Source organism: Macaca thibetana, chromosome 2, assembly GCF_024542745.1.
Source record: "Macaca thibetana thibetana isolate TM-01 chromosome 2, ASM2454274v1, whole genome shotgun sequence".
Classification (NCBI taxonomy): domain Eukaryota; kingdom Metazoa; phylum Chordata; class Mammalia; order Primates; family Cercopithecidae; genus Macaca; species Macaca thibetana.
In genome coordinates, this window is record NC_065579.1 from 172886508 (window position 1) to 172908365 (window position 21858).

The 21858-nt window shown below is 36.7% G+C and overlaps 2 protein-coding genes across 7 annotated transcripts in view; both read left to right on the plus strand.

The window, feature by feature from the left end:
• SENP7 (SUMO specific peptidase 7) overlaps window positions 1-21858 on the plus strand; it is a 194645-nt gene that overhangs the window by 52404 nt on the left and 120383 nt on the right. For all 6 annotated transcript variants that reach the window (XM_050778958.1, XM_050778957.1, XM_050778959.1 and 3 more), the window contains one exon: window positions 7116-7213. In XM_050778958.1, the coding sequence (XP_050634915.1) occupies window positions 7116-7213 (98 nt within the window). The remainder of the gene's footprint in view (window positions 1-7115; window positions 7214-21858) is intronic.
• On the plus strand, window positions 7221-21264 carry LOC126947867 (transcription factor BTF3-like). Its single transcript, XM_050778963.1, has one exon. The coding sequence runs from the start codon at window positions 8434-8436 to the stop codon at window positions 8920-8922; it is 489 nt and encodes a 162-aa protein (XP_050634920.1). The 5' UTR covers window positions 7221-8433; the 3' UTR covers window positions 8923-21264.

The window sequence follows — 21858 nt, forward strand, 5'->3', positions numbered from 1 at the left end:
CTGTTCCTATTTCACCATCTTGGAACGCCCAGTTTGGTGGCTTTTTGTATTGACAGCATGTGACTCCATTCCTCTGTCTTATTTGTGTTTCTGCTGTACTATTGAATTTTGTACTTTTGTGTGTTTCTTTGAGAGTTTTAAGACTGCATTAAGCATTTTTGTAGTGTAGTGTGATGAATTCCCTTAATTTTTGCTTGTCTGGGAAAGATGTTATTTGCCCTTTATTTTTGAATGATAAGTTTGCTGAATCTAGTATTATTGACTGACATTTTATTTTCAGCACTTGCAATATATCATCATATGCCTGTAAGGTTTCTGCTGAGAAATTTGTTTTTAATCTTATGGGGATTTTCTTACATGTGATTTGATATTTTTCTTACTATTTTTAGAATTCTGTCTTTGACGTTTCAGTTTGACTGTGATACACCTTGTAGAAGCCTTTTATGGATTGAATGTATTTGAGGAATTTTGTACTCCTGTATCTTCATGTTTTTATCTTTTGCAAGACTTGGGAAGTTTTCAGCTATAATTTTTTTCAAATGTTTTCTTCCATTTCTCTTTCTTCTGAAACTCCTATAATTTGAACATTTGGTTGCTTTATGGCATCCCATATGTTATGTAGGCTTTCTTCATTTTTTAAAGTTGTTTTTCACCTTTGTGTCTGAAGGGGTTATTTTTTAAAAAACCTGTTTTCAAGTTCAGAAGTTCTTCTGCTTAATTTTGTTTATTACTGAGGCTCTCAACTGTATTTTACATTTCATTGAAATCTTCAGTTGTAGGACTTTTTAAATGATATCAATCTTTGTTGAATTTCTCGAGATCATAAATTGTTTTCCTAATTTTTTGGATTATTTATCTTTTTTTAAAAAAAAATCTCACTAGTTTCTGTTGTATCCTAATTTTGATTTTTTTCCAGTGTTCCGTACATTTCCTTTTCTTATGGGTCTCTTACTGGAAAATTATTTTGTTTCTTTGGAGGTTTCTTGTTTCCTTGCTTTTTCATGTTTCTTGTGTCTTTTTGTTGGTGTCTGTGTTTATTGTAACAGTTGTTTTCTTCCAATTTATTCATTAACATTGGTAGGAAAAACTTTTTCCTGTAGATATATTTATAGTGCTGGTTCTGTGAAGGGGTTTGTCTGATTTTACATAGACACAGTCATGTAATCTTTTATGATTTTTTGGATTGTAACTCTTGTCAGCAGTGTCGGAGTTCCTAAGTGATGCAGACTGCTTTTGTTAATGGCAGCCATGGTGAGGCTTTGCTGAGTGTGGGGACTCCAGGTGGGCTGCTCCTTAAGCACCAGTAATAATGGTGGTGGGCTGGGTGGACTTGTCATTAGTTGCCTCAGTGGTGTGTGTGGGTGCCAGTGTGGCTGGTGCGTTGAGCCAATCCCCAGACCTCTAGATGATTTGTGTAGGCAGTGGCAGTGGCAGCTATAGGTGGGGATAGCTTGTCGTCAGGTTTTTGGAAGGCATGTTTCTGAGCCAGTTGGGGAGTGGATCGATCCCTACGCCTCTGGAGGATGATGTGTACAGGTGCTGATGGTGGGCAGAGTGGATCTCTCTTCATGCTCCCCCACCCCCAATGGTGTGTGTGGGTCTTGGTAGCAGTAGGTGGGTAGATAGTTCCCTAGGAACCCTGATGATATGCATTGGTGATGTTGAGGAGTGTGGATTGATTTTTGTTTCTCCGGATGACACGTGGGGGTGCCAGTGGTGGTGGGTGGGCCACTTTAAATTTTTTGTTACAATGTATTTTCATTCTTTTTTTTAAAAAGCATAACATTAAATTTACATAAGCATCTGTTTCCTTTCTGTTCTTCAGATTGAATAATTTCTATTGGTCTATCTATTTCCAGATCCACTGACCTCTTTTTAGTATCCTTTCTTCTCTTTAGGCCAGCGGTCCCCAACCTTTTTGGCATCAGGTTTCACGGAAGACAATTTTTCTATGGACCCATGTAGTGGGGCAGGTGGGATGATTTTGGAATGATTCAAGCACATTACATTTATTGTGCACTTTATTTCTGTTATTAATACATTGTAATACATAATTAAATAAGTATACAACTTGCCATAATGTAGAATCAATGGGAGACCTGAGCGTGATTTCCTGCAACTAGATGATCCCATCTGGAGGTGATGGGAGACAGTAACAGATCATCAGTCATTAGATTCTCATAAGGAGCATGCAACCAATATCACTCATATGCACAGTTCACAATAGGGTTTGTGCTTTGAGAATCTAATGCTGCCACTGACCTGACAGGTGGTGGAGCTCAGGTGGTAATGTGAGTGATGGGGAGCGGCTGTAACTACAGATGAAATTTCACTTGCACACTTGCCACTCACCTCCTGCTGTGCGGCTTGGTTCCTAACAGGCCATGGACCAATACCGGTCCATGGCCTGGGGTTGGGGACTCCTGCTTTAGGCCATTCAGTGCTTTTTAAAATTTGGTCATGTTACTTTGTAGTTCTCAAAGTGCCATTTGTTCCTTTTTTACTTTTGTTTCTCTGTTGAGATTTTCTGTCTTTTTACCTCTTTGAAGAGAGTTCATCCTCTCAGAGAACAGTATAATAGCCACTTTAAAGCTTTTTTTTCTGGCTGTGTCTGGTGGCTCACACCGGTAATTCCAGCACTTTTGGAGGCTGAGGTGGCTGGATCACCTGAGGTCATGAGTTGGAGACCAGCCTGGCCAAGATGGTGAGACTCAGTCTCTACGAAAAATACAAAAAATTAGCCAGGCATGGTAGTTGGTGCCTGTAATCCCAACTACTTGGGAGGCTGAGGCAGAAGAATTGCTTGAACCTGGGAGGCGGAGGTTGCAGTGAGCTGAGATCATGCCACTGCACTCCATCTCAAATAAATAAATAAATGAATGAATAAATAAATAAAATGAAATTTTTTTCTGATAATTTCAACATCTCTGTCTTCTTCTACTTGGCTGCTCTTGATTCTCATCTTTTGTGAGTTGTTGAGATTTCCTAGGTTCTTTATATGCCAAGCAGTTTTTGGATTATATCCTGGGCATTTTGAATATTAAGTTGTAAGTCTCTGGGTCTTGGTTAGATTGCAGGTTTGGTATTACTTTGAGTTCACCAATATCATTCTTAGCACATACTCTTCAGGGTCCTAAGATAGCTTTGCCATGAAGTCTGTCTAGAATTCTTAGTTGCGCTCAGTGGGAGAAGCAGAGAAGATTATTCTTATTCCATTTTATTTCAAGTAGAATTCTTGCTCATTTTTAAAATCTGAGTTTTTATACACACACACACACACACACACACACACACACACACACACACACACAGGATTTTCCTGTGTCACCTAGGCCTGAGTGCAGTGGTACAATTATAGCTCACTGCAGCCTCAAACTCCTAGGCTCAAGTGATTCTCCTGCCTCAGCCTCCTGAGTAGCTGGGACTACAGACACGTGCCACCACCTTTTTTGTAGAGATACGGTCTCACTATATTTATCAGACTGGTCTCAAACTTCTGACCTCAAGTAATCTTCCTGCCTCAGTCTCCCAAAGTGTTGGGATTACAGGCATAAGCCACTGTACCTGGCTCAGTCTGAGTGTTTAGTCTTTGTTATTGATGTACAGGAATTTTTTATATAATAAGGATATGAGTCTGTTGTCAGGATGTGTATTGCAAATACTTTCAATCTGTAGCTGTTTTATTTCTTAATTGTATGTTTGTTGATGAGCAGAAATATTTGATTTTGATGAATCTAGTTTATCAGTTTTTTCCTTTATTCTTAGTGGTTTCTTCTTTTTTTTAGATAGAGTCTCATTCTTTTGCCCAGACTGAAGTGCAGTGGCATGATCTTGGCTCACTGCAACCTCTGCCTCCTGGGTTCCAGCGATTCTCGTGCCTCAGCCTCCCTAGTAGCTGGGACTACAGGTGTGCACCACCATGCTGAGCGAATTTTTGTATTTTTAGTAGAGATGGGATTTCATCGTGTTGCCCAGGCTGGTCTCGAACTCCTGGCCTCTAGCGATCCATCCACCTTGGCCTCCCAAAGTGCTGGGATTATAGATGTGAGCCACTGCACCCAGTCTCTTTATTCTTAGTCCTTTCCTTTCCTTTCTTTCCCTTCCCTTCCCTATCCCCTCCCCTTCCCTTCCCTTTCCTTCCCTTCCCTCCCCTCCCCTCCCCTCCCCTCCCCTTCCCTTCCTTTCCTTTCCTTTCACTTTTTTGTTATTGTTGTGACAAAACACATGTAACAAAATTTACCATATTAGCTATTAATTGCATTCAATTTAGTGGCATTTAGTTCACTCACAGTGTTGTGCAACCACTTTCTCTGTCTAGTTTCAGAACTTTTTCATCACTCCAAATGGAAACTCTTTAACCATTAAGCATCCACTTCTTATTTTATCTCTTTATTCCCCCAGCTTCCCAGCCCCTGGAAATTACTGCTTTGTTTTCTGTTGCCTGGATTTTCCTGTTCTAGATATTTCACAAAAACAGAATCACGCAGTATATGATCTTTTGTGTCTATGGCTTCTTTCACTTAGCACAAATGCTTTCAAAGTTCATCCATGTCATAGTATGTGGTAGTACTTTAGTTCTTTTTATGGTCTAATAATATTCCATTATATGGATATATCACATTTGTTTATCTGTTCATCTGTTTGTATTGTTTCCACCTTTTTTGCTATTATTGAATAATGCTTCTATGAACATACAAGTATCTGTTCGAAAACCTGTTTTCCATTCTTTTGTTTTATACCTAGGATGGGAATTTCTGTGTCATGTGGTAATTTTATGTTTAAGTTATTGAGGAACTGCAATACTGTTTTTTTTTTTTTTTTTCTTACAGTAGCTGTACCATTTACATTCCCACTAGCAATGTATGAAGGTTCCAGGTTCTTTATATACTCACCAACACTTATTTTTTTTCTCTCTTTCTTGCTCTTTTACTTCCTTTTCCTTCTCTCTTCCTTTCATTCCTCATCCTAGTGGGTACAAAATGATATGTCATTGTGGTTTTGACTTGCATTTTTTTGGTGTGTTTTGATATAAACTTTAGGGGTATTTTTCCTTCTTCTGGGAAGAATGTTACTTATATTTTTTATAGGGATTTTGGTGAATCTATAAATTTCTTCGTTTAGTGTGGACATTTTAACAATGACATTTCGACAGCATTGATTCTTTTTTCATTTTTCCTTTTTTGTTCTCGAAGGAGATAAACAATATTGATTCAAACCATGACAGTGGAATATCTTTCCATTGTTTTGGCGTTCTCTAGTTTCTTTCATCAATGTTTTATGGTTTTCATTGTGGAGATCTTTCACTTTGGTTTGGATTTGCATTTCCTAATGACTAATGACATTGAGTGTCTTCTAATGTGCTTTTTGTCATTTGTGTAGTTTTTTTTGGAGAAATATCTATTCACATTCTTTGCCCATTAAAATATTTTTGTCTTTATCTTACTGAATTGTAAGAGTTTTTTTTTTTTTTTTAAATTTGAACACTACCTTTTTTCTTTTAAGAGATGGGGTCTTGCTGTGTTGCCCAGGCTGGCCTGAAACTCTTGGCCTCAAGCAATCTTCCTGCCTTGGCCTTCCAGAGTGCTGGAATTACAGGTGTGAGCCATTGTGGTTGGCCTGGATACTGTATTTCCTCCCATTTGGTGGGTTGGTTGCCTTTTCACTATTCCAGTAGTGTTCTTTGATGAATAAAAGTTTGAAATTTTGCTGATGTCCAATTTATCATTTTTCTGTTGTCACTTGTGGTTTTTTGGTCATATCTGTGAAATCATTGCCAAATAGAAGTCATGAAAATGTATTGCTGTGTTTTTTTCTAAGAGCTTCATAATTTTAGCTCTTGTATAATATTTAGGTCTTCTCTCCATTTGAATCTATTTTTGAATATGGTGTGAGGCAAGGGTCCAAGTTCATACTTTTGCGTGTGGCGGTTTAGTTGTTCTAGAATTATTTGTTGAAAGTTTATTTTTCTCCCATGAAAGCTTTTGGCATCCTTGTTGAAAATCAATTGTTGGTCCTAGTTATATGGGTTTATTTCTAGACTTTCAATTCTGTCCAATAAATCTGTATGTTTACCCTTTGCCAAGATTGTTTTGATTACTATAGCGTCATAGTAAATTTTGAAACTGAAATGTGAGTCCTCTAATTTTTTCTTCTTCTTCAAGATTATTTTGGTTCTTCTGAGCCTCTCGCAATTAATCGTCAGATCAGTTCGTCCATTTCTGCAAAACAGGCTGTTGGAATTTTGGTAGGGAGTGAATGGAACCTGGAGGTCACTTTGGGGAGTAATGCCCAACTGCTAACCAAAATAGTTGATATAGTTAGTAAAGTCTTTCAGTCCTCGATTAGGGGATGTCTTTTTCATTTATTTGGGTTTATTTATTTATTTATTTAGCTCTTTCCTAAAATTTTCCATGTGGCAGTTCATAGGTAACTAACTTTAATATCTTTCAATTGTTATAAATGCAGTTACTTTAGAATCATAGGCCCTATTTAACCTTCTTTTTTTTTTTGAGACAGAGTTGCGCTCTTTTTGCCCAGGCTGGAGTACAATGGCGCTATCTCAGCTCACCGCATCCTCCGCCTCCCGGGTTCAAGCGATTCTCCTGCCTCAGCCTCTCGAGTAGCTGGGATTACAGGCATGCGCCACCATGCCTGGCTAATTTTTGTATTTTTAGTAGAGACGGGGTTTCTCCGTGTTGGTCAGGCTGGTCTTGAACTCCCGACCTCAGGTGATCCACCCACCTAGGCCTCCCAAAGTGCTGGGATTACAGGCGTGAGCCACCACGCCCGTCCATTAACCTTCTATGTAATAATTTTCATTACTTCCTTTAAATACATTCCAGATTTTAATAGCTGTTTAAGCTTTGGAATCTCAAAGTATTGATTTTTTTGATTAAAATTACCTTGGTATTTTAAAATGTCTTCCTAGTATTTTTTGATGGACTTACATTTCTGCATTAGCAAGAGAGCCAGATATTCCATAGATTGCACTTATTATTTTTCTCTGAACTACTATGTATTTGATTGTTTATAACAAATTTCCAAATAAAAAAGAACATTTTAAATGCCTCTTGAATATTGATATGTTTATTATTAAAATTTCATTTTTTTCCTAGTGGAAAAGAAGCCTGAGGAATACAGTAATCTCTCTAGACCATAAAAATAAAAAGCATATCCGAGGGTGTCCTGTCGCTTCCAAGTCTTCACCAGAAAGGTAAGATATGTGTGTGTGTATGTGACATAGTATGGGCTTATCCTATAAAATGTGACCATAAATGATTTATTTTAGCTTGTTGTATCTCAATTATGACCACAATGTTTAAAATAGAAGGTTCAATTCAGTAGCCTCTAAGATTCTTTCAGTCTCTTAACTTTCTGCGATTGTTAGTATCTTAACTCCCTTGTTTTTGTGCATTTGGAACATCTTGATAAGCTTTTGCTGATAATGCAAGAGTTATACATATGATGATTGACTCATTATTTGCGATCAGCAGTGAGAAAGGGTGCTCGATTTCTTCTTCTTTTTTGTTTTTTAAAGGCTAGTCAAATGAAGCAGTGGGAATGGAGCAGAAACAAAGACATCTGCAACTTGTAATCAACTGGTTGTAAATACCTCTGTACTTGGGCCAGCCAAAAATACTCCGTTTAGCAACTATTGTCCTATAGTCACAGTGCTAACAAATTATTTGTATAGGGGAATTAAATATCTGGAGGATTCAAATTACAGTTGTTACTGGAAATAATTTACAGTATTTCAGAATTGGACATAAATCAGTGATTAGAAAGTTGTTATTTTAGAAACAGTATTGAATTTTCTTTTTAACATAGTGAATGAAAAAATGAGAATAGCAAATTATGATTATTGGAAAGTCACACAAATTTAGAAGACTCAGTGGGGTCCTTGAATTTATGTCAAAGTACTTCTATAAACTACTTAGTCTAATTCTCCCTTTTCAAGTAAATTGTGTGTAGGAAATATAAACATATATTGGCAACTCCATAGCAGTTTATGAGCCTCTTGACATACCATACCATGGATAACTTGTCAAGGTGAATAAGGCAGGTCTGTTGATGCAATGATGATGCTTTCATCCTTAGAACAAGCACACATTCAGTATTCAGACTTGGTTTCCCAAAAAGATTTACATAAAAAAATTATACTTCGTTTGAGAGATGGAATGCTAGGAGTAAAGGAATGATAATTTTTAATTAATAAAGCCAAGCCACATTTTCTGAAAGGTTTGCACATACGAAGTTGTTTTATCTTATGGGAGACATATCCTGAAGACTTTGCATGCTTCAAAACATATCTAATTCCCCTTTAGCTGCCGTCTTGCATCCCTGCATGTGTGTTCCTAATCTCAGCTGGCCCACCTGAGACCTTGTGAGCACCAACCCTAGTTCCCTGCATGTCCCCTTACCTGCTCTGACAGGATGAAAGAAACAATCATGAATCAGGAAAAACTTGCCAAACTGCAGGCACAAATGCACATTGCGGGGAAAGGAACTGCTTGTAGAAAGAAGAAGGTGGTTCATGGAACAGCCACAGCAGATGATAAAAAACTTGAGCTGTCCTTAAAGAAGTTAGGGGTAAACAGTATCTCTGGTATTGAAGAGGTGAATGTGTTTACAAACCAAGGAATGGTGATCCACTTTAACAACCCTAAAGTTCAGGCATCTCTGGCAGCAAACACTTTCACCGTTACAGGCCATGCTGAGACAAAGCAGCTGACAGAAATGCTACACAGCATCTTAAACCAGCTTGGTGCAGACAGTCTGACTAGTTTAAGGAGACTGGCTGAAGCTCTGCCCAAACAGTCCGTGGATGGAAAAGCACCACTTGCTACTGGAGAGGATAATGATGATGAAGTTCCAGATCTTGTGGAGAATTTTGATGAGGCTTCCAAGAATGAGGCAAACTGAATTGAATCAACTTCTGAAGATAAAACTTGAAGTTACTGGGAGCTGCTATTTTATATTATGACCGCTTTTAAAGAAATTTTTGTTTATGGATATGATAAAATCTAGATCTCTAATTTAAGCCCAAGCCCCTTGGACACTGCAGCTCTTTTCAGTTTTTGCTTATACACAATTCATTCTTTGCAGCTAATTAAGCCGAAGAAGCCTGGGAATAAACTTTGAAACAAAGGTGAATAAGGTTCTTTGCCTAGTAAAAAACAAAAAACAAAAAACTTGTATCATTCAGGCCGGGCACGGTGGCTCACCCCTGTAGTCCCAGCACTTTGGGAGACCGAGGCAGGTGGATCACTTGAGTGCAGGAGTTCAAGTACAGCTTGGGCACCATGGCGGAACACCATCTCTACAAAAAACTAATAAAAGTAAAAATTAAAAAATACTTATTTAAATCTCACTTTTCCATAAGAATGCTTGTAAAGTGGTGGGCACAGGTTCTTTGGGATATCAATCAATAACTTTGTAACATATTGCTTTAATTTTGCCTTTTAGTTTTCTGGCATTATCACTAATTTTTTTTTCAGTGTATTTTCTGCTAGATTGTCAGCCTAGCATAAAAAGATAATTGTTTGGCCTTCCTTATAGAATTTATGACATCTGACTTCTCTTCCAGAGTTAGTGATTTTTAGGCATGGTCACAGCATTAACATTATAACATCTATTTAATATACACTTAATGATATTGTTAGAGGATTAAAAGTTTTTAAAATTCAGTAGCAGTAGACATTGAATTAAAAATACAATAATGAACCAAATCACCATCTTTTTAATAAATAAAAAGAACTGTGTGGTTGACATGATCCTGACAAAGGAAAATGATACATTTTTAAATTGATAAAAGTGATGTAGCCAACAGTCATTAGTGTAATTAGTTGTATAGTTTACTCAGCCAATTTTTGAATAATAGAATGTGATTTTTGACAAACTTTTAAAATCTAGAGGGCTTTGTGTTATTTCAAAATTTTATACTGAAGACGCATATATGTGTCTTTTATATATATAACTAATTATATTAATATATAATTAGTTCAAGTTCACAATGTTAAAATGTTCATAAATTATTTCTGGGGGATGTATATGAATATTAAAAAGTAGAATTTAAAGATGTATCTCTGATGTGTGGTAGAAAGGACATTTCCAAATCCTAGTTGTCTTAAGCTAGGAGGGGGCATCTTGTCTATACTTCAGTTTTTCTCTACTGAAAGTTCTGGAGCTTTTGATTCTTAACCTTTTTCTGAATGTTCTGCTTCTAAAAGGTAGGTAAAATGGGATGGTTAGGATATCTAGAATATCTGGAAACTAAGGTGAGATGGAACATGATGAGTTGTTTAGATGAAACTGGGTTATGACAGTTAAGTTAGTAGGCAGAGTTAGGAAGTGACTTCGTTCAAAACAACAGGAGTGGGAAATTATGATGTATTTGCTTCACAGCACAAGGATTTTGTAAAATTCTCTTGGGCATATTATTTTTAGAAGAGAAACAGTTTGGTTTTTCTGTTTTAATGGGATTCTTTTTTCCTCTCTTGATCTCATTTTCACTATCAATGAGCTTACAGAATTTGTACCTACAGATTTAGTTCTCTTGTAGTGTAATTTTTTTTAAATCAAATTGTGCTGTTCTTCCTACTCCACTAATTATTTGGCGTATCGGTCATGAGAGTACACGAGCAATATCAGATTGGAACTGAAAACCCTCTATTATAATTATGGCAGCTAATATCTACTGAGTACTTATTATATGTTAGGCATTAGGCTAAGCCTGAACTGTCTTATTTAATTTTTATAAGTCTGTGAGATGTAAGTAGCATTGGCCTTATCTCATAGTTGAGGAAATTTAGGCCTTCTTACTATAATGGAGAGGAATGTTATTAATGCATCTCTAGGAAACCTAGTCCAGTATTAACAGACTTAAATTTTTGTTTTAATAACATTGAATTCTTCTAGGCTATCTGAAACATTTTATAAATTGCTGCTGTGCGAAGGGAAGTCAAAGCAACAAAAATACACCTGGAGAGGGGGAAAAAGTTTCCGAATGTTTGTATTACTTTGGAACTGCTGACTCTATCTCCTGTGTTTGATCTTACTTTAAAGATTATAATACTTCTTAGTGCTTTTTTAAAAATTAAGTTTTATTGTGATATAATTTACATATCATAAAATTCACCCATTTTAATTCAATAATTAAATAATTTTTAGTGTATTTACAGAATTGTGAGCCATCACTACAGTCTGGTGATGGTTTTAGAACATCCCATCGTGCTCCAAAAGAAACTGCTCTTTTGCAACCATTTTATATTCTCACCTACAACTGTAAGCAACCACTAACCTTATAAGATTTGATTTTTTGGACATTTCATATAGACAGAATCATACAATATGTTTGTTCTTTTTCATCTGGCTTTCACCGAGCATAATATTTTTGAGGTTTGTTAATATTGTAGCATATATAAGTATTTCATTTCTTTTTACACCACATTGTGTTTATTCACCAGTTGGATTTTTATGTTGTTTCCACTTCTTAGCTATTATGAGTAATGTTGTCATAAACATTCCTGTACAAGTGTTTGCAGGTGTTTGTGTAGACGCATGTTTTCTTTTTTCTTTTTCTTTTTTTTCTCTTGAGATGGAGTCTCACTTTGTTGCCCAGTGGTACAGTGGTGGAAAACACTTTGCCCAGTGGTGCAGTGGTGGAAAACAGCTCACTGCAGCCTCGACCTCCCAGGCTCAAGCGATCCTCCTGCCTCAGCCCACCAAGTAGTTGGGACTACAGGCATGCATCATCATGCTTGGCTAATTGTGTTTTTTGTAGAGATGAGGTTTTGCTATGTTGCCTAGGCTGGTCTTGAACTCTTGAGCTCAAGTGATCTGCCCACCTTGGCCTCCCAAAGTGCTGGGATTATAGGCATGAGCCACTGTGCCCGTCCTAAGACATATATGTTTTCATTTATCTTAAACAGATAACTAGGATTAGAATTGCTGTGTCATGCATTAATATTGTTTAACTTTTTGAGCAACTGCTGAACTTTTTTCAAAATGACTGTACAATTTTACATTCCCACCAGCAATGTATGAGGGATTCATGTTTTTCTGCATCCTCACCAGCAGTTATCTCCTTCCATCTTTCTTTCCTCTTTCTTTTTTCTTTTTCTTTTCTTTTGTTTCCTTCCATCTTTCATCCTAGTGAGTGTGAAGTGGTACCTCATTGTGGTTTTGATTGCCATTTCCTGATAACTAAATGATGTCGATTGTCTTTTCATGTGCTAATTGGTCATTTATATGTCTTTTTGAGAATTGTCTACTCAGATCCTTTGTCCATTTTAAAATTGGATTATCTTTTTGTTGTAAGAGTTAAAAAATATTTTCTGGGTACAAGTCCCTTATCAGGTATATGATTTTCATATATTTTATCTGATACTTTTGGCAAGTTTCTCACTCTCTTGATGGTGTCCTTCAAAACATAAAAGATTTTAAGTTTTGATGAAGTCCCATTTATCTATTTTTCTTTTGTCTCTGTGCTTTTGGTGTCATATCTAAGAAACCATTGCCTAATCCAAGGTTGTGATCCTTTACTCCTGTGTTTTCTTCTAAGAGTTTTATAGTTTTAGCTCTTAGATTTAGGTCTTTGATCCATTTTAAGTTAATTTTTAGGTATGGAATGAAATAGGCACCCTAATTAATATTTTTGCCTTTGGATATTCATTTGTCCCAGCACCATTTGTTGAAAAGACAATGGTGTCTCTTCATTATTTTCCATTGAATTGTCTTGGAATCTTTGTGAAGTATCAGTTGAAAGTAAGTGTTAGTGTTTATTTCTGGATTCTCAGTTTGCTTCCATTGTTCCATATGTCTGTCCGTATGCTGGTAGTGCCATGTGCTATTGCAGCTTTGTAGTAAGTTTTGAAATTGGGAAGTGTGGGTCTTACAACTTTATTTTTTTTCAATATTTTTTGGAGCCGTTCTGGGTTTCTTGCATTTTCAGTTGAATTTTACAATCAGCTTGTCATTTTAAATAAAAAACCAGCAAGGATTTTGACAGAGATTGTATTGAATCTGTAGACTAAATTGGGGAATATTGCCATTTTAACAATATTGTCTTCAGATTAATAAACATGGGGTGTCTTTCCATTTATGTCCTTTATAATTTTTTTCAATAGTGTTTTGTAGTTTTCAGTGTGTCTTTGCCTTTTTTTTGTTAAATTTATTCCTAAATACTTTCTTATTTCTGAAGCTATTATGAATGGAATTGTTTTCTATTTTTAGATTTGTATTTATTTATGTTTTTGAGACAGGATCTTGTTCTGTTGCCTGGGGTGGGGTGCAGTGGCATGGTCATAACTCATTGTGGTCTTGACCTCCTGGGCTTAAGTGATCCTCATTCCTCAGCCTCCAAGTCTCTGGGACTACTGGTGCATGCCACCACGCTTGGCCAATGCTTTGAATTTATAGAGATGGGCTCTCATTGTGTTGCCCAGGTTGGTCTTGAACACCTGGTCTCAAGCAATCCTCCTTCCATGGTTTCCCAGAGTATGGTATTACAGGGATGAGCCATTGGGCCTGGAATTGGTCTCTTCATTCATTTCCTCTTGGATTTCCAATTTTTAAGCACATAGTTGTTCATATTAATAGTAGTGTCTAATGATCCTTTGTATTTCTATGGTATCAATTTTTATGTCTCACTTTTTGTTTTCAATCTTGTTGGGGTCTTTCTTTTTTTCTTGGTTGGTCTAGCTCGTGGTGTATCAGTTTTATTTTTTCAAAATGCCAACTTTATGTTTGATCTTTTTTTAAGTCTTCATTTTGTTTATTTCTACTCTGATCTTTACGATTTCTTTCCTCCTACTAATTCTTGTTATGTTGATTCTTGCTTTTCTAGTCCATTGAGGTTCATTGTAACCACTTTTTATTTGAAATCTTTCTACCTTTTGATACAAGCATTTATTGCTATGCATTTCTCTCTCAACACTGCTTTTGCTTGTCCATAGATTTGGTATGTTGTGTTTCTGTTTTCATTTCTTTCAGGAAGTAAAACAAATTTTTTTTCTTTTAATTTCTTCAGACCTAATGGCTGTGGAGCACGTTGTGTAATTTCCAGGGGTTTGTACAGTTTCCAGCGTTCCACTTGTTACTTGATTTTTAGTTTTATTCCAATGTGGTCTGAGGAGATACTTTATATGATTTCAGTTTTTAAAAAGTTATTGAGATTCGTTTTGTGTCCTATCATATGATCTGTCCTGGAGAATGTTTCTTGCACTGGTGAAAAAATGTGTATTCTGCAGCTCTTGGATGAAATGTTTTGTAAATGTCTGTTAGGTCTATTAGGTCTATAGTGCAAATTAAACCTGATTTTTCTTTGTTGATTTTCTGTCTAGATGATCTGTTTAGTGTTCAAAGAGAGTGTGTTAGTCCATTCTCACATTGCTATAAAGAACTACCTGAGACTGCATAATTTATAAAGAAAGCAGGTTTAATTGGCTCATGGTTTTGCTGGCTGTCCAGGCTTCTGCTTCTGGGGAAGCCTCAGGAAACTTACAGTCATGGCAGAAGGTGAGGAGGAAGTTAGTGCATTGTACATGGCTGGAGCGGGAGAAACAGAGAATGAAGGGGGAGGCACTACACTTTTATAAATAACCAGATTTCGTTAGAACTCACTCACTGTTAGGAGAACATCAAGGGGGAAATTGTCCCCCATGATCCAATCACCTCCCATAAGGCCCCTCTTCCAACACTGGGGGTTACAATACGACATGAGATTTGGGTGGGGACACAGACCCAAACCATATAAGAGGATGTTGACTTTCCAAACTATTATTGTATTGAGGTCTGTTTTCTTTTTTAACTCTAATAATACGTACTTTATATTTCTGTGTGCTTTGATGTTGGGTGTATGTATTCAGAATCTTTATGTTCTTTCTGAATTTATGCTTGTATCAGTATACGATGACCTTTTTGTTTCTTTGTAAGTTTTTTTTGACTGAATGTCTGTTTTGTCTGACATAAGTATATATAGCTACTAATGCATATGTTTTGTTTTCATTTGTGTGATATATATTTTTTTAATCCCTTCACTTTCAGTTTATGTGTGTCTATATAGGTGAAGAGAATTTTTTTCTAGGAAGAATATAGTTTGGTCTTGTTTATTTAAATCCACTTAGCCTGTTTACGTCTTTAAATTGGAGAATTTAAACCATTTACATTTAAATTACATTACAGTACATTACATTTAAATTAAACCTTTACATTTAAGGTTATTATTGGTAGTGTAAAGACATTTTGTTAGCTTTCTCATTGTTTTGTATATCATTTGTTCCTTTCTTTATTGTTTACTTTTATGACTTGGTGGTTTTCTGTAGTGATAATGATTGATTCCTCTCTCTTTCTCATTTGTGCCTGCTCTTTCAGTTAGTTTTATACTTTTGTGTGTTTTCATGATGGTAGATACTGTCTTTTTGCTTCTAGACTCAAGCATTTTTCATAGCATCAGTAAAGCGGTTATAAATTATCTGTTTTTGTTTGCCTGAGAAAGACTTTATTTCCTCTTCATTTCTGAAGGATAGCTTTGCTGAATATACCGTTCTTGGCTGGTAGCTGTTTATTTCAGCACTTTGAACATATCATCCCATTCTCTCCTGGCCTATAAAGTTTTTGTTGAGAAATTTAGTTAGTCTGATGGAGATTCCCTTTATATGTGACTTGATGCTCTTCTCTTACTATTTTTAGATTTCTATCTTTGGCTTTAATTTTAGACAGTTTGAGCATAATGTCTGGGAGAAGTATAGTGTCTTGGATTGAATCTATTTGGTAATATTTGAGCTTACCTTTTTGGATTGAATCTATTTGGTAAAATTTGAACTTACTGTATCTTGATGTGTATATCTCTCATAAGAGTTGGGAAATTTTAGCTATTATTTTGTTAAATAGGTTTTCTATGTCTTTGCCAATCTCTCCTCCTCTGAAACAACTGAAATTTGAATATTTGGTCTTTTTATAATGTAGCATGTGTCTTGTTGGCTTTATTAATTCTTTTGTTTTTGTCTGACTGGTTTATTTCAAAAGACATGTCTTCAAAAAGACATTTTTTTCTTCTGCTTAGTCTGTTGTTGAAGTTCTTAATTGTGTTTTTTATTTCATTAATTGAACTCTTCTATTCCAGGATTTTTGTTTGGTTTGTTTTAATGATACCTATCTCTTTGTTGATTTCTCATTTATATCCTGAATTTCTTTTCTGATTTTTTTTGTATTGTTTTTCTGTGTTCTCTTGTAACTTGCTGAGTTTCCTTAGATTGGGATCCCCAACCCTTGGGGCCATGGACTGGTACTGGTCCGTGGCCTGTTAGGAACCAGGCCACAGAGCCAGGGCGTGAGTGGCAGGTGAGTGAACATTACTGCCTGAGCTCCACCTCTTGTCAGATTTGTGGGAGCATTAGATTCTGACAGGAGCATGAACCCTATTTTGAATTGTGCATGCAAGGGACCTAGGTTGCATGTTCCTTGTGAGAATCTCATGCCTGATGATCTGACATGGAACGGTCTCGTCCTGAAACAATCCATACTCCCCTGCCATCCCCTGGTCTGTGGAAAAATTGTCTTCCCTGAAACTGGTGCCTGGTGCCAAAAAGTTGGGGATTGCTGCCTTAGATAATTATTTTGAGTTTGTTTTCAGGCATTTCATACATGTGTTTTTCTGTGTTACGTTACTGGAGAATTATTGTATTTTTTTGGAGATGTCATGCTTTCTTGCTTTGTCATGTTTCTTGTATTCTTATGTTGATATCCATGCATCTGGTGTTAACAGTTGTTACTTTCAGCTTTATGGATTAACTTCATTTGGCAGAGACTTTTTCCTGTAGATGTATCTGTGATGTTTGTTAGGGTTGTATTCTGAGTGGATGCGGTGGTGTAGTCTCCCTGTTATTTCTTTGGTCATAATCAGTGATATTGGTGTCTGCAGGGTCCTTGTTGTCTTAACCTGCAATTTATATATTTATTTTAAAAATTTTCAGACTCATCAGCAGGAAGTAAATCTGTGGTTTCTAATGGAGACTGTGACAAGGCTTTACTGGGGACAGGTACACCAGGCTTGCTAGTCCTTGGACCCCTGGGTGGCATGTATGAGCACCAGTCATGGTCGGGATGAGCCGTTTGTGCCAGTTCTTGGGATTCCTGGTGGTAACATGGGTTAGGGTGGTGGTTAGGGTCCAGGCAGGTCAGTTCTCGGGTCCCTGGTCCCGGCATGTTTGGTGCCGGCTGTGGCTGAGGTAGGTGGCAGGAAACAATGGGTGGGTTCTCAGGTCACTGGATGGTGTACTTGGACATTGGCAATGGTGAGTGGGGTGGGCTAGTACTTAGGCCTCTTGACAGTGTGTGTGGGCTGTGGTAGTGGCAGTGGACAGGGAAGCCCTGTCTTTAGGCACGGTATTATGCGGGCAGGTACTGGTGGCAGCAGATTGGGTGGGCCTGTTCTTTCTTCCTGGGACAGTGCCTGCGGATACTGTTTGGAGGGGACTGGGTGCACCTGTCCTTCCTTGGGTCCCTAGGTGGGGTGCATGGGTGTTGGCTGTAGCCATAGTGGTGGGTGGTGGCAGCTGTTTTTCAAGTTATTGGTGCTGTTGAGCACTGGCAGCAATGAGTGGGCCTGGCCAGTACTCATGCTTCTGGACAGCATGAGCATGGGCTTGTCTCAGGCCCTGTACTGTACGTGTAAGCACTGGTGGCAGCAAATGAAGTGTTACTGTTTAGTTCTGGGATGACATGCTTGTGCGCTGTTTGGAGTAGGCAGGTCACACTTGTCTTTAGGCACCTGGATGGTGGGTGTGGGTGCTGATGGTGGTTATGAGCTGGGCAGGCCTCCACAGATGTACTTTATCATGTTGGAGAATTTCCTTTCTCTTCTTAATTTGGTAATGGCTTTCAAAATAATGTTTGTGTGTTTGAATTTCCTGCATTCTCATACTGTAATTTATGTTCTTTATTTTACTAATCAAATTTATTGGATAAACTCATATTTATATATTAAAGTAACTTTGCATTCCTGGGATAAATCTCCTTGATCTGATTTATAATACTCTTAATATGTTACTGGATTCAGTTTTCTTGAGAATGTTTATGTTTGTATACAAGAGGGAGATTCATACATGGTTTTTTTTCTTGTACTGTCTGTCTTTTTCTGGTTTTGGTATCAGGCTAATACTGTCATTATAGAATGAGTTGGAAAACTTTCTCTCCTTCATTACTTTCTGGAAGAGTTTTTAGGGGAATTGATATTCATTCTTTTTTAAATGTTCAGTTGAATTCATCAGTGAAGCCATCTGATCATGCACTTATAGGACAATTCAAGTTTTCTATTTACTCATTCGTTGAAACCGACTTTATTGATGTGTAATTTACATAGAAGAACATATGCCTATTTTAAATATAATTTTGTATGCTTTTTGTCAAGTGTACTAAATGATTTTTAAGACTCTGAAGTTTTTTATTGTAATAAAATACACTTAACATAAATTTTACCATCTGAATCATTTTTAATTGTACAGTTTAATGTTGTTAAATAAATTAATAATGTGCAGCCATCACCATCATCAATCTCCACAGTACTTTCCAGCTTGTAAAACTGAAACCCATTAAAAAAATAAATTCCCATTTCTCCCTCCACCCCATTCCCCTTATGACCACCAGTTTACTGTTTGTTTGATGATTTTAACTATTTAAAGCACCTCATATAGTATTTGTCTTTTTGTGACTGGCTAATTTCACTTAGCTTAATGTCCTCAAGGTTCATTCATGTTGTAGAATATGCCAGATTTTCTTCCTTTTGAAAGGTGAATAATTTTCCATTGTATTTATATGCCGCATTTTGTTTCTATATTTATTCATCTGTGGGCACTTGGTTTACTTTAATATTTTAGTGATTGTTAACGTGGGTATACAAATATCTCAGCTCCCTGTTTTTAATTCTTTTGGGTGTATATCCAGAAGTGGAATTGCTTGATCTTATAGTAATTATATTTTTAATTTCTTGAGCAACTGCTGTATTATTTTCCTCAATGGCCGTACCTCATTTTGTGTTCTTGCTGGCTAGTTTCCAGTTTCTTCACATCCACATCAACACTTGTTACTTTGTTTTTTTTTTTTTTTTAATTTATAGTAGCCATCCTAGTGGTATGAAGTGGTATTTCATTGTTGTCTTAATTGCATTTCCTATTTATAAATGATACAAAGCATCTTTTTATGTATTTATTAGAGATTCATATATCTTCTTTGGAGAAATGGCTACACAAGCCCTATGCTTATTTTTAAATTGTTTTATTTGGTTTTTTATTGTTGAGCTTTAGGATATTTTTTTCTTTTTTTGAGACTGGGTCTTGCTGTGTTGCCCAGGCTGGAGTGCACTGGCATGATCACATAGCTCACTGTAGCCTCAACCTCCTGGGCTCAAGCCCTCCCACCTCAGCCTCCCAAGTAGCTAGGACTACAGGCACATGCTACCATGTGGCTATTTTATTTTTTATTCCTTTTTTAGAAATTTAAAATCATTAAAAATTTTTTTTGTGGGTACATAGTGGGTGTATGTATTTATGGGCTACATGAGATGTTTTGATATATAGGCAGGCAATGTGAAATAAGCACATCATGGAGAATGGGGTATCCATCCCCTCAAGCATTTATCCTTTGAGTTACAAACAATCCAATTACATTCTTTAAGGTATTTAAAAATATATTATTAAGTAATATTGACTATATTACTCTATTATACTATCAATAGTAGGTTTTATTCATTCTTTCTATTTTTATTATAGCCATTAACTGTCCCCACCTGCCCCTCAGCCCCCTAGTTCTCTTCCCAGCCTCTGGTAACCATCTTTCTACTCTCTAGGTCCATGAATTCAATTGTTTTGATTTTTAGATCCCACAAATAAGTGAGAACACGTGATGTTTGTCTTTCTTGTTTCACTTAACCCAATGATCTCCAATCCCATCTATGTTGTTGCACATGATTGAATCTCATTTTCTTGTATGACTGAATATACTCCATTGTATATATGTGCTACATTTTATTTATCCATTCATCTGTTAATTGGCACTGAGATCACTTCCAAATCTACTAATTTCCTTTTTTGGTGTATACCAGCAGTGGGATGGCTGGATCATAGGGTAGTTCAATTTTCAGCTTTTGAGGAACCTCCAACCTGTTTTCCATAGTGGTTATATTAATTTACATTCCCACCTAAACTGTGTAAGCGTTCCCTTTTCTCCACATCCTCGCGAGCATTTGTTATTGCCTGTTTTTTTGGCTATAAGCCATTTTAACTGGGGTGAGATGATATCTCATTGTAGTTTTGATTTGCATTTCTCTAATGATCAATGATGTTGAACACCTTTTCATATGCCTGTTTGTCATTTGTATATCTTTTTTTGGAAAAATATCTATTCCAATCTTTTGCCTATTTTTGATCGCATTATTAGATTTTTTTCCCGTAGGGTTGTTTGGACTCCTTATATATTCTGGTTATTGATACCTTGTCAGATGGGTAGTTTGCAAATATTTTCTCACATTCTGTGGGTTGTCTCTTTACTTTGTTGGTTGTACCCTTTCATGTACAGAAGCTTTTTAAGTTGATGTGATCCTATTTATCAAGTTTTACTTTTGTTGTCTGTGCTTGTTGGGTATTGCTGAAGAAATATTAGCCCAGACCAATGTCCTGGAGATTTTCCCCAGTGTTTTCTTGTAGTAGTTTCATAGTTTGAGGTTTCAGATTTCAGTCTTCAATCCATTTTGATTTGTTTTTTGTATATGTTGAGAGATAGGGGTCTAGTTTATTCTTTTGCCTATCAATATTCAGTTTTCCCAGGATCACTTGATGAAGAGGTGTCTTTCCTTCAGTGTATGTTCTTGGCACCTGTGTCAAAAATGAGTTCACTGTAGGTGTATGGGTTTGTTTCTGGGTTCTCTGTTTTGTTCCATTGGTCTGTGTGTTTGTTTTTATGGCATTTCCGTGCTGTTTTGGTTAGTATAGCTCCGTAGTATAATATGAAGTCAGGTAATGTGATTCCTCTAGTTGTGTTCTTTGTACTTAGGATAACTTTGCCTATTCTGGATCTTTTGTGATTCCATGTAAATTTTAGGATTATTTTTTCTATTTCTGTGAAGAATGTCACTGGTGTTTTGATGGGGATTGCATTTAATCTGTAGATTGCTTTGGGTGGCATGGAGATTTTCACAATATTGATTCTTTGAATCCATGAACATGGAGTAATTTTCCAGTTTTTGGTGTTCTTGTCATATTTCTTTTTTTTTTTTTTTTTTTGAGACGGAGTCTCGCTCTGTAGCCCAGGCTGGAGTGCGGTGGCCGGATCTCAGCTCACTGCAAGCTCCGCCTCCCGGGTTCACGCCATTCTCCGGCCTCAGCCTCCCGAGTAGCTGGGACTACAGGCGCCCGCCACCTCGCCCGGCTAGTTTTTTGTATTTCTTAGTAGAGACGGGGTTTCACCGTGTTAGCCAGGATGGTCTCGATCTCCTGACCTCGTGATCCACCCGTCTCAGCCTCCCAAAGTGCTGGGATTACAGGCTTGAGCCACCGTGCCCGGCATATTTCTTAATAATTACCTAGGAATTAACCAAAGAAGGGAAATATCTCTATAATAACTATAAAACAATTATTAAAATAATTGTAACAATTTTAATAATTGTTTTATAGTTATTATAGAGATATTTCCCTTCTTTGGTTAATTCCTAGGTAATTTTATGTGTGGCTATTATTGTAAGTGAGATTACTTTTTAAATTTTTTTCATGTTTTTAAATTTTTTTTCATGTTTTTAAATTTTTTTTCATGTTTTTCATGTTTTTAAATTTTTTTCATGTTTTTCACTGGTGGCATATAGAAATGCTA

Bases quoted from the DNA above. Each gene is read 5' to 3' on its own strand.
- LOC126947867 (XM_050778963.1), top strand. From the start codon at position 8,434: ATGAAAGAAACAATCATGAATCAGGAAAAACTTGCCAAACTGCAGGCA.